At 38.3% G+C, this 14,158-nt stretch overlaps 1 protein-coding gene across 1 annotated transcript in view; it reads right to left on the bottom strand.

The window, feature by feature from the left end:
- Positions 1 to 14,158, bottom strand: part of LOC122813858 (zinc finger protein 684-like) — a 119,683-nt gene that overhangs the window by 50,875 nt on the left and 54,650 nt on the right. Inside the window, exon 4 of the mRNA XM_044086397.1 lies at positions 11,644 to 11,770. Coding sequence (XP_043942332.1) covers positions 11,644 to 11,770 — 127 coding nt within the window. The remainder of the gene's footprint in view (positions 1 to 11,643; positions 11,771 to 14,158) is intronic.

Raw genomic sequence — 14,158 nt, 5'->3', positions numbered from 1 at the left:
AATATATTATTAATATTAGAAAATTCTTTCACCACGTTTGCAAGCTTTATATTTGACACAAACAAATGTACCATGTGGAAGAGAAATGTGTGATATATTAGTTGGGGGAATATTAAATTTACCCCTTACTAAAAAAAATATGTATATTCTTTCCCTTTCTGTAGGAAATAACCAATTTCTCATCTAACCATCTTGAAATATCTTTTAAGGACATCAAATATTTCCAGAAATGTTTTACCTGATTTATAACTTTGAAACTAAAACAACTATCTGTTGTAACAAAATAAACAGTTTCATCATGCTTCTGTGTTCTAATCATTGTATTCTGTATCAGTCTTTCCCCATATATGATGTTACTTCTACTATCCATTTTTATAAATCTCTCCCAACTACTATTAATTATTTGATGATCATAACCCCTGTTTTTAAACATGTCTACAGTTCTAGCTAACTCATATTTAAGATCTCTTTTATTATTACATAACCTAGATAACCGGAGAAATTCTCCAAAACTAATGGCTTGAAGGGTATGAATAGGGTGGAAACTCTGTCCATGCAAAAAATATGCGCCTTGTTCAAATTTTCTATGAACTGTTGTTTTCCCATCTGAGATGTCAAGAAAACATCTAAAAAAGGAACCCGAGTGCCAATCTTCAGACCATCAAACTTCAATTCAAATCTATTATTTTGTAGACTAGCTACAAATTCACTAATTCCTGTCCCCCTTCTACCAACAAAATGGTAAAAAAAACTTTCCAAGATATCCCTGGCTGTGTTCTATATGAACTACAGAGTGAACTGGCACCTCATCTGCATGCCCTGTTCAATCACAGCCTCACCTAAGGCTTTGTCCCTACCGAATGGTGCATTGCTACAATCACCACTCTCCATAAAGGAGGAGCGACTACAGACCCTGGGAACTATCCCCCCATTAGCCTGACTAGTCTGACATGCAAAGCTACGGAACATCATCATGGACCTAATAAACAAGGATATAGGGAATCTCCAAACTCTGGATCCCACACAGTTTGCTTTTGTGAAGGGTAGATCATGCCTGCTCAACTTAGTCGAATTCTTTGAGTCAGTCACCAGAGCTGTGGATGAAGGCAAGGTGGTTCATACTGCCTACCTTGATCTGGCCAATGCCTTTGATACCATTCCCCACAAAGGAATCATAGAAAAACTCACCAAGCTAGGCATCAACCCCTATATCACTACGTGGGTTGCAAACTGGCTCACAGATAAAACTCACAGTGTGAAAGTAGCTGACTCCAAATCAGACTGCTGACTAGTCATGAGTGGAGTTCCACAGGGTTTGGTCCTGGGTCCTCTCCTGTTTGGTATCTACTTCTTTGAACTCCAGGCCAACACAAAGGGACTCTGGCTGACAAAGCTCACAGACGATTGCAAGTTGGGAGCTATTATTAACTCCCTAAGTGATGTTGACATCCTACAGAATGGACTCACTGAGACCAACAACTGGTGTCAGAATCATGGCCTTAAGCTCAATGCCAAAAAATGTGCCATCATCCCCTTTGGGAAAAACCCAGTTTTCATGAATTACCACATCAATGGTACTCCACTCAACACAGAAGATGTTATAAGAGATCTGGGAACACAGGATGACAGCAACCTCTCTTTTGATCACCACATTGCCACTGTGGTCAGAAAGTCCTTTCTATGTGGCACATCTCACTACTAAGGGTTTTGCATCCAGGAAGAAAGAGGTCATTGCCTCCCTCTACTCTTCCCTCACTAGGCCAATCATCGAGTACAATGCCCCATTTGGCATGTACCTCAGCAGACACCTGCAACAACTGGAGAGGCCACAAAAGTACCTCACAAAGAGGATCCTGGGCTTTAAACACTTGTCCTAGATGGACAGACTCAAAAAACTCCCAACTATTTTCTGTCTCATATTGCCTACTTAGAGGCGATCTCTGCTTGACTTACAAAGCCATGTCTGACCCAGCTCTGTTAGAAATGCTACATCTAAAGAAATCCCAATCCCTCCATACCACACACTCCAGAGACCTCAACCTCATTACAACAATCAACAGTATTGGAGGGACAGGTTCATAACCCAGAGACTGCCCATGCTATGGAACAGACTTCCCATACATGTCAAGAAGAGCACCTCGCTGACCCTCTCAAGAGAAATCTTGATGAGTGGATGGGAAATAGAAAATTCATTCTGAGGATAACCCCAGTGGATCTACTCGACAGAGGCACTGGGAACGATGGTCGGGTGGCACAATGTCAGGGTAATCCTATGGCTATGCTTGTAAAGGCCCCAGGACCATTAGGCTAGTACACACTTATGAACCTATAAAAAAAAAGAGTAAAATTCCACAAAAGTAACAGAAAACAAAAGCTGACATTCAGCTTAGTATCAATAAAAAGAATCTGAATTCTACTATTCATTACTTGAACTTAAAAAAAAAATCATGCATCAGTTAAACTTAAAAAAAACCTTCATGCATCACTTGGAGTCCTTAAAGAGACCAATGCTGAAATTCAGGTGTGACAATATAAACGTGGAGAGTGCAGCTGGTGGGGTATATTACAAGAGAGGAAAGGTATCCAACAACCCAAGAACGTCTGAACAGCCAAACTATCATAATGCATGCTGCCTTAGTCCTGTCAGTTATACAGAATGGCCCTATTCCTATTGGAGTGGTAAGTTTTAATGCTCAAGAGCGTGGTTCCTCTATTTATAGCTCCAAAAGCATTTACTACTGTGACAGGGCAGTACTATGATGTGGTATTTGGTCATTCACATTTTTCTTTACTTGGTTAACAAATGTAATCCAGCTACCATACAAGATGGAGACATCGATAAAATCATCTATCATGACTTCGAGCCGTCTCACACAAAACTTCATCTTCCACACTCAAGTCTTTATAGTAATATCCTGCTCTACTGTGTCAATACAATGATCTTAGTTGTAACAGTGAAAATTTCTTAATGATTATGTATGCTCATCTGTTACAAAATGTTTCTTAAGAACCAAATTTTAGCAGATTTGTTAGCAAGGCATTATGTAACATGACCTGCTTGATCATGTGACTGTTGAACAAAACACACAGAACATTTAAAGGTACATGGACAAGAAAATACACTGAGTAGAAACAGGGGTGCACTCACAACTCCCAGACTGCTGCCCCCCTCAGAAAGCCACACCCACATTAACACTGCTGACCAAGCCATGCCCCTTCATATTGCTTATCTCTGAACAGATCACTTGCAAGTATATGCCAGGGTAGTAATTACTTATATGCTGCATGAACATTTCATTCTAAAGGTACATCTTCCATAAGTCAAAAAACAAAATACATTTCTAGTTACAGTAGGACAGATCAGTTTGCCCTCCCCAAGATTACCCTTCTTCCCCTTGCAGCTCCTAACTCCTGTAGTGGCTCATTAGAGCTCCAGCAGTGCTGCCAACTAAAGGACTGGCCGGTTCTAGGCAGCACGTGCTCCGCAGAATTGTAGTCTGAAGTACAACATATAGAGCTCTCCCGAGGTAACACCCAAGCTATGAGCCGCAGCTACCTCCCTTCCACCTGCATGGGTTACCTGGCAATCGCAGCTCACTCCTATGGCCTACACTCACACCCTTCCATCCGCATGGGTTACCTGGCAATGGCTGATCACTCCTGTGGCCTACACTCACACTAAGCCTTTTGGAATGGTAAATCTTACATTCCCAACAACAAATGCATTTTAGCTGGGCTCAGTTTATTTTTTTTATTTATTTTTAAGTTCCAATTACACTAACAGTTCAGGAAAATAAAAATTTAATACACTGTCAATGGAGATTAACATCAAGAACATGAGTACAAAGATTACAAAACAATATAATACTAGAAACATTTACATAGGAAAGGGTTTGACAATCATGTAGAAGAAGATAAAGAAAAAAGAGAAGATTCAAACTAATTATTATGGTAGTTTTGAAGAATAACACTCAAAGTGGAAAAAAAAACAGAAACAAGTTAGTGTATACATATATATATATATATATATATATATATATATATATATATATATATATATATATAAATATACATATATATATATATATATATATATATATATATATACATATATAAATATATATATATATATATATATATATATATATATATATATATATAAGTGGAACACATGATGTCACAGCAAGTTGAATATTACAGAATACATTCATACTGCCACTGACAATAAATAAAGATGTATACCCATGGGAGTCAATCAAGCAAAAACTAAAGCTGTTAAAATTTACATCCTTACTACACTGCTTACATTCTGCGAATCTCAAGCCTTTGCTGAAAGGAAATTGGTTAAAGCAAGACAATTGCCCCAGGTCCCAGAACCAGTGGTGTTGTTATATGCTCTAAGGAACTTGTTTGGAGTTTTTTCTAGTCTTATGATCCAGTGATAGTCTGAACAACATTACTGGAAAGAAAAGAAATTCAAGGAAGAAATAAGTTTTGCTCAAAGTTTAATGTTCAAAGCTGACATGATAACATCCAATATCCTGAGAAGGCAACAGCTTGAAAACACAAAAAATATACCTGCAAATGCAGACTGCCTCCCACAAAATGAAAATCACTTTATGTATAGCCCTATGCTGTTACATGCTGAAAAAACAAATGAAGACACTCAGGTTTGATTGAAAATGTCAAAGAAAATTACCACACCATTCTCAACCCCCTTGCAAGCTAGTGTAAGTGATCTTGTGTGCACATACTGTGTCTGAGTGGTGCTGGTTTCTTATTATGTTGGGTACTGGGCATTAGTTGGGGATGGGGGTCCCTCTACTAAGGCTGTTTCATGCTTCCACTGTAGAGAATAATTTACTGCCAAGCTCTATGCATATCTAAATAGTTCCATAGACACGTCTTCCACCATCAGAAATAAATGCAACACCAAATTCAAAAACAAAGCCCTATGGGCAGCATAATCAAAGAAAAATACTCACTGCATGTAAAAATAAATGTAATTTAGAAAGCTAAAAACACTCTCGCTAAACTAAACAAGGAACTCGGGACTGTGATCAAATCAACCAAAGCCTGATATGAGGTAAAAATATAAACTGTGCTAGAAATCTCAAACAATGATGGCACTACAGTGAGCTGATAAGAAATGATATCACATACTTGGACCAGAGGATATGGCCAATCCACTGGCCAACTAATTGAGATTGAACTGCATCCACCAATCTTCCAGTATTCTCACATCAAATACCTGCATCTATAACCCCCTCAGATATCTCAATTTCTGAAGTTAGTACCAAAAGCCAAGAACATAATGTCTATTGCGTCTGGATAACATAGTAGACTGCCTACTTGTTAGTCTGAAAACTGATATGTCGAACCTTCTACAAAGGCTATTCAATACCAATCTCAAAACAGGTTTTGTGCTGGATGAATGAAAGACTGCAACAGACATTCCCTTGCATGAAGGTGAGACTTCAAAGGGCCCAACATACTCACTATTGTAGGGAAATCCTTTTTCATTGTACAACTTATATCTAAAGATATATCATCCAGATCCAGGCATATAATTATTCCCCACTACTTGGCACTCATTAGGCCAATCATTTAGTGATTATAATGCCCCTTTTGGTATATACCTTTTCCAAACACTTGTCACAAGTGAATGCCATCTAACCCTCAAACATTTAGAAATTATTCCAAAGCAAACCTTGTACTAATGACTTATACCATGCTAAAATTTCCATCTCCCAAAAAGATGTGAACTCTGCTACCACTATGCAAATTGTTTACCGAAACCCTATACCATCATGTAAGCAGCTGCAGTGAGGTAGCTGCACCCACAAGGAATAAGCAGAGAATCAACTCAAATAACAAGCCACCCATGGTGGAATCCCAACATAAACAAGTCGTATAACAAAAGGATGAAAAACATGGTCAAAACTAGGAAGTGCAATACCCAGAAAGGTATGAAACCCCTCAAACTAATTAAGCAACTCAGAAATCTTATCAAGCCCATCAAAGCCAAATTTGAGGCAGAAATATCCTCAAAGTAAAAGGATAACCACAAGGCCTTCATCAGCTTTGTTCACAACCTCAAAAGGTAACACGACAGTGTGCTGAACAAATTGTAAATGGAACCAATTAAAAAGAATTAGAGGATATAGCAAACCTATTTACTGATAAATTTAATTCCAGTTTCACCCCCTTTTTCCCCTCAATACCTCTCAGGAGACGCCTCCTACCATAACTCTTCTGACTATCACTAGCAAATAGGTCTTCAATGCACTGTCCAAGGCAAAGAATACCATCTCAATGGGCCCTGATAATATCCTGGGATACCTCTTGGATAGCATGAAACATGAGCTAACAAGCACTCTAAAATCACTGTCCAACATTAGCCTGCTAATTGGCTTCATCCTTAGTGAATGGAGGACTGCAGCAGTTAATCCTTAGCACAAGGTTTGGCCTTCTACTGACCTGGATAACCACAGCCCGTAAGTCTGACTGGTCTTGTATGTAAAGCCATGGAAAGAATTATTATAGATATTTTAAATAAAGATATAGGGAACGTGTTTTCTTATTTACTTCTACAATGATTACAGATATTGAAATAAAATATCACTAACACTGATAGCCATTTGCTAAAGAATACAGGCTCACAATGAAAACAGACTTAGCACGAACAGTAAACTTCTCTGCCCTTGAAACTCACATTCTCTGAAATGGCATAAAACCCACATTAAAAGAAAATGCATCTGACAGTGGAGGATCACATTTAGCTTTGAAGTGTTTTTAAACCATGGGTTCCTTGCACACATTTATAGGGCCATGCGCACATGTATGTGTTCTTTGATTCACCCTCATTATAAATTATATTCCTTGTACAATACATCACAATTTGTTAGAATGGCGTTTTAAATTTGTACTTATGAACAGTCTTCTAGAAAGCAATGAAACAATAATGATAAAACTACCCATTTCAGAAAATTTCGACCATAAAAATGCCACTAAAACTTCCGTCATTACAATCCGCCAATATTATTCAAAAAGCACAATCTTTGCAGAAGTAAAAGTTGTCTAGATAATTCTACATTAAAGAGATCTGTAACTAATGAAGAGGTTGCTACTGGCAAACAACTTTGCATTTCAGGTGTTTCATCTACAAATTCAGTGCCTGCTGCCTTTGAAGAATTAATTGCCTATGTTACATTAAAAGATGGTAAGCTGGTAATATTGCAATAGGGAATGACTGACAAACCAACAAGAAGTTCATAGTTACTAGGCATCTTATACAAAGGAGGACACTCAGGAGTGTAGAACCCCTATACCCCCTTAAAATGCACCAAGTAATCTGCAATCAAAATGGCACTGCAATACCAGCACCCCATCCAAATAGTGTCGGAGTAGAATCCACAGCCTTCTGCACCAAAGGCAATTATGCTACTAACACTGCTTTCAAATTCTACAACACAACTGTGACAGCCATTTCATAAAACAGTTAGTGGCACACTGAAAACAGACTTAGCATGAGCAACAGTAAATTTATCTTCCCTTGAAACTCACAATTCCATGAAAATGAATTGAAACTCAGTCCCTTGAAAATGCACTGAAACTCATAATACCCTGAAAATGTATTGAAACCCAAGCTCACAATTCTGTCGGCAGTCTGGTAGTCAGGCTCTTGTCTTCATTGGAGCTCACAGTTCCTTCAGCAGTCTGGTAGTTGGTAGGGAGGATTCAGGCTCTGTCTCCTGTAACCAAGTTACAGGGTCAAGCCTGACTAGAGCATTACATACCATATCTTCATACCTCTCAATCTGTTAGCATAAGAAATCTGGACAAAGCTTAAAACAGGGACAGATTTTAAATATTGCTCTTACAGACTTAGTAGATTACTAGAATAACAACATTTGTCTTAGCATGCATTTTCTAAAGGAAATGAAGTCCAGCTCAGCTGTATGACATTTATTTATTTCAATTTTCAATGATTTGCCAGAAAACCACAAATATTGAGGAACAGGGCAAAAATCAGGGAATTCTGTAAAAATGTGGACAGATGAGATGTGCGCATATCTCTCACTTTCATAGTGCAAGAAATCTGGACAAAGCCTGAAATAATGGAGATACAATGGCCCAAAATAAGGATGACGCCTCTCAACCTCTTCAAGCAAGAAATCTGGACAAAGCCAGTAGTTATGGGGGAACAAAGGCCTAAAAATAGGAAAACTTTTTAAATATTGCCCTTACAGGCTTAGAAAGTTGATATAATTGCAAGTTTTGCATTAGCATGAATTTTCTGAAGCATGTGGAGTTTGAAACTCAAATGCCTGTCATTATTTTCACACTTCAGTCCTCAATGGTTCGCCAGTAATTTGCAAGAAAAGCACCAATTGTAGGAGAAATGGAACACAAATATGAGGCAAAAATCTGGACATTCTGTGAAAATCTGGACAGTTGAGAGGTATGATAGGGATCGATTTTAAATATTGCTCTTTTTAACTAAGAAAGTTGCGAGAATAACAGGATATGTGCTAGAATGTACTTTCTGAAGAATATACTAACTTCAGTCCTCTGTGATTTGCCAGAAACCCACAAATTTTATGAGAAACAGTCCAAAACTATGAGGCTAAATCTGGACAGCACACACACACACACATACACACACAGGAAATGGGCAACAGTAATAAACACAATAAATATCTTACTACTTTGAAAAAATCATTGACTTTTTTTTCAGTTGGATGCCTTTTTGTTGTTGGTGTATCTTTGATTTGACAGTAGACACCATCTCCCTGTTCCTCTTGTGGTACCACCATATGGTGCAGGTGCAGGAATATATGGAACGTGTCAGGTTATTCTAGTTCAGATTTCTAGAAATACCACACATCTCTTTTGCTATGTCACAATTACCTAAGTATCCTGTAGGTTATTCTGCAGATGTGCTTTCCTCACCTCCCATCCCAGTATGCAAACAGAGGAGGAAAGAAAGCCAGGACAGCATACCAAGATAACTTTTTTACAAAAAGAACATGCCAAATAATTTTGAGGCCACAGATACTTAGTGTTGTATAATATTTACCAATTACTTATGTTAATAGCTATAAAAAGCATTAATTCACAAAGCAGAGGCAGAATAACTGCTTTTGCTGCATATGGGAACAGCCAGTGCATGTAATATGTGTCTAGCACTTATCTGCACTATATTTTCATCAGTGTTTAGCAAAAATGTGTTAAGAGGAATGGACTTAACCACATTCATGCAGCTGACAGAGAGACATGAGCCTACCCAAGTAGGGACTAAAAAAAAGGTCTTCCACATCTTTAATGCGGAACATCAGAGTTCTGCATTAAACAATTAAACAGAAGTAGCTCTGTGTTTATTTTTTATTTGATTGGCCCGAGCCAATCAAAAATAAATAAACACAGCGCTAGTTCTGTTTAATGCGAAACATCGCAGTTCCGCATTACACAGAAGTAGCTCTGTTTTGCTTGGCCCTTATACCGGTATACGGGCCAATCAAAAATCGCTAAACACGGAGCTACTTCTGTTTAATGCGGAACATCGCAGTTCCGCATTAAACAGAAGTAGCTCTGTTTTGCGATGTTTTGATTGGCCCGCATACGGGCCAATCAAAAATCGCTAAACACGGAGCTCCGTTTAATGCGGAACTTCCGCATTAAACACAAGAAGCTCTGTGTTTAGCGATTTTTGATTGGTCCGTATGCCGGTATACGGGCCAATCAAAAGCGGAGGCTGCCTGGGATTTAAACCGGCAGGGTGGGACTTGGGATCAGGCTGCTGATCTCGGGACAGTCCCACCCAAATAGGGACATCTGCCAACCCTGTTCACACAGAATGGCTAGTTCAAATTACACACACACACACACACACACACACACACACACACACACACACACACACACACACACACACACACACACACACACACATTCTCACTCCTACAGAAACAAATAGAACCTCCAGAATAAATAATATAATTGTACACACACACACCTACTCTCTCACACAGTAACTAACACACACATGCACTTTATCTCTCATTTAAAGAGAACGGCTAGTTCAGCTTACATGCATACATATACACACACACACACACACACACACACACACACACACACACACACACACACTTACTCATACAGAAATGAATGGAATCTCTAGAAATTAATAAACATAAGTGTACACACACACACACACACACACACACACACACACACACACACACACACACTTTCCCGATCTGTTTCACACATACTTTCCTTACCTGATTGCTCCATACTTTCATGATCTGTTTCCCGCTCACACTCCTATCTGTTAACAATTGCTCCATTCAAGCTAATTTCCCGCAGCCAGCCGGACATGACATCAACTCCCATTCGCCTTCACCACAACACCCAGCAAGCATCCTTAAAGAGCCAATGCTTTTTTTTAATTGAAAAGCTACCGCACCCAGCAGCAAGCATCCTTAAAGAGCCAACGCTTTTTTTTTTAAAAAGCTACCCCCCCTTCTAAATAAGTTGTACTGAAATCAGTACAGTGCGTATGCCTCCCGACGTCCCTGAGTAGAAATACATTTGATAAAAATATTGAATAAATGCATTAAAACAATGGAATACTAAATAACTAAACAACATATTCATATATAAAATCATTAAATTGTTCTATTAGGATGAAAATATGAAAAATGTATATTTAAAACTGTTTTCAAAAATCACAATGTTTTTAGTTATTATGTGCTGCTGTGCCATCCTCTACAGACATTTTCACATCTAAAAATGTCTCAAGACCAGAGTAGTTATTTAACTATATAAAACAAACAAGCAGAAAAAGAAAGAAAAGAAAAACATGACAAAAGGTTAGGCGAGGATGGTGCCATGGTGGCACCTTTAGTAAGATGGAGACAGACTTGCAAGTGTGCATTTTACAAAGACCCCCCCCCCCCCGAGTATTGTCTTGCTGAGAAGAGCTGAAGATTACTGCATTAACATAGATTAATGCATTAATCAATAAAAGCTGCAAATATGATGCATTTCTCAGATTCGAATTTCAATCCAAGGTTCTCCTTTTTTATATAGTAGGATACTGAAATACTAAACATTTCTTTAAATGAAGACAAACTCCTTTATCATTGGTGAAATAACTAATTCAAAGTATTTGAGTGTGGTTCTAAGCAGGGAGACTAATGGTTCACAATACCTACTCATTGGAACATAAACAGAAAAAGGCATATAGGTAACCTTAGGGTAGAACAGGCAATTTTAGTGGTTACCTCTTCTTTAAAAAGATGAATAAAGGTGGCATGCAGTTCAGCAGAAGATGAAAAAGTGAAATAAAGCAGGACGTATTTATACAATGTTGAATACCCATTACAAGACATTGATAAAGCAGAAAACCAGAGCTTTATGGGTATGACACAGCATACTCAAACAAGAAAAGGTTAACCATAGTTCAAAGGTGTTATGGACAGGAAGAAATGCTAGTCATGTCACGACTAGCTGAAATGAGAAAGGGCAGAGATTCCCTGTGACAACAAGGCACAAAGTGTGCATTTATGAAACATCCTGTCACTAGTAACTTTCAGAAAAAAAGTAGATCTTACTGTGCTGGATTTCACTTACCTAATGAAACCAAGGCTTCATAATTCTGTATCATCACTTCTCTGTGAAGCTCCTTATCTTGTTTTCTTAACATCTTCCATTCCTCTTCAGTAAAAGTAATAGCGACATCCTCAAAGGTTTCTGGTACCTGAAAATGATACACAATGTGCTTCATTCGTTTTATCCAAATGCAAAATAAAATATAGTTTTCAGCAGAAAAATTAACTACTGCTAATTTATTTAGCATGTTGTCAGAGTAAACTTCAAGGACCCCTCTGCCCAACAAGCTTTTTGCAGACCACAGTAAAGTGATATACAAGCGTACAGAAAATACAAGATAGTAGATGATGTAGCTGGCATGAATCTTTGTCTAGCTACAAATAACAGAGCTGAGAATCATGTAGTAATGTTAAATGTTTAATGGTAAAATCGTTTCCCAGTACTTATGACAACATAATGCTTTCTAGCACATAAAGCTAAAGTGCTATTTGGGGAAACATGAAGCAGAAGCACTTTGCTGAAGCACAAAGTCAGCATCCTTTCCAGGCATTTTACATTGGTTTAAACAGGCTGGCTTTGCACTTCTGCATTTGCTTCTTATGAGCAGCATTGTTCCCAACCAATTTTACATTTGTGATTTCTGATCTGTACTCCCGTGTCTTGTCCCTAGTAGCAAATGCAGTTTTCAAGTTGTAATTAAGCCAAGGGAATCGCTTTGCTCTAACTCAGCTTGCTGTAGTTGATAGTAATTATTCATAAAGGAAAAATAACTGTTTATAAAACACTGAAAAACAGTGTCACGGCCAGGCTGGGATGTAGCTGATGCCCAATTTGTAGTTCAGTAAGCACATCACATTGTCTGCTGCATTTCAATTCACAGAAGGTGTATGTAGGTAGCATTTTGTTTGTTAATGAGACGGTCATTAGACAGTATCCACTAAATACTGGCAAGTTTCCCTTGAGAGCATACAGTATGTCAAGGGATTGTCAGAGAAATCCATATAAAATAAAGGTGGTTGTCAAGAAGAAAGCAGAGTCTGCTATAGTCTGTAATCATTGTTGAAATGGAGAATTTAACTACAGAGTTCAAAATGGGGGAGCAAAGAAACTGTCAAGGTAAGATGAAACCTCTCAATACAGGAACGGTCTGTAAATTGAAATACTGTGTAGGAGATAAACATATTTCTTTGCTGTTGGTAGTGGAGGAATGCACACACCAATTAAACATTTGGTCTTGGAGAATGGCAATACTTAGAGATACTATGATCAGAATATATGTGATGTAATGCCCCTCAAAAATGTTATAAGCATCAGCTCTTAGACCAGGTCTCTGATTTCAAAATTAGGACCAAAGTTGCTTGGTTTCAATGAAGACCTCCTAAGTCTATAAAACCTGGCTTGTTTATCTAAAAAACATTTTCTAACAATTTATTCTAAGAAATTTAATTTACAGTTAATGATGCCTTTTTGTTTTATAACTGTATTACATGGAGAAACTGGGTTGATTTGAATGTCCCAGACTAGCCATAGGACCGAGAGTACACAGACAATGTTTATCATTTTTGGTATTATCATGGTCAAACAGCTAAGCCCTAGGATGCCATATAAAGATAGTGAGAATGCAGGGAGGGAAACTAGGATTGCAAATGTGATCAAAGCCAAGCATCTGCTGTTATGGTAAAATACCTACACAGCTGCATGTGTTCTTCTTAAGGGTCCCTGTCACACTCATAACAGTTAGGAGGATTCAGAAAGCTGCCAAAAAGAGGGACATTGGCTGGGCTACAAAGGAAGGCTAGATAAGCCTCTGCAGAATGGCATGGCAAATCCAACCCTGGTGTTGGACACTATACCCCACCTGAAATACCTGCAAAATACGTGCAAGGAAAACTTTACTTCTGTTCCGGGAATGTTTTGAGTATTTATCCCTGTAAGAAAAGCTGTTGATGTTTCACTGCACTACTTCACCATGACTGTTTGCACAAAATGCAATACAATACATTTGAAATGGTTTGTTTTTACACTGGTAAGCCTTCTTTCTTTGGTGCAAATCAGACAAAAACACTCTGCCCTTCTAAACTCCTGTGAACATCCAAAGAGTGCAGAATTCTTCCCCCTCTATTTTGGGGGGGTAGGGAAAGGAAAGCAATTTAATATCCTGATTTAAGGACACTTCTGTCAAAAGTTTTAGCCTAAACAGTGGTCAATACACAAAGTAACACGGTCTTTGTGGAAGTATAACATAGGTTCTTTGTACACTGAAATCTTCCTTGCTGAAGTATTGGTAATGATGAGGTATTGTTTGGGTGATGAACTTTAGCAGTACAGTAGCTTTTGGCTCAAGACATGGCAGGGTTAATTTCTCTTGGACAAACTTCTAGTCCCAAGTTAGCACCAAGAGCTAGGGGAGAAGGAGGATGCTCTTCAGCTCCTGTTGGACTGGGCCTGCAGGCTAAAGTAGGTCCAAAGGGGTCAGTCTGGAATGGATAATAAATGTACCTTCAGAGAAACAGAAGTCAGTTCACATGTAAACAGT

The sequence above is a fragment of the Protopterus annectens genome, chromosome 10.part0 (assembly GCF_019279795.1).
Source record: "Protopterus annectens isolate FY-2018-M chromosome 10.part0, PAN1.0, whole genome shotgun sequence".
NCBI classification, from domain to species: domain Eukaryota; kingdom Metazoa; phylum Chordata; order Ceratodontiformes; family Protopteridae; genus Protopterus; species Protopterus annectens.
Note: the sequence above shows the minus strand (reverse complement) of the source record. Positions and strands in the feature narration are given on the sequence as shown.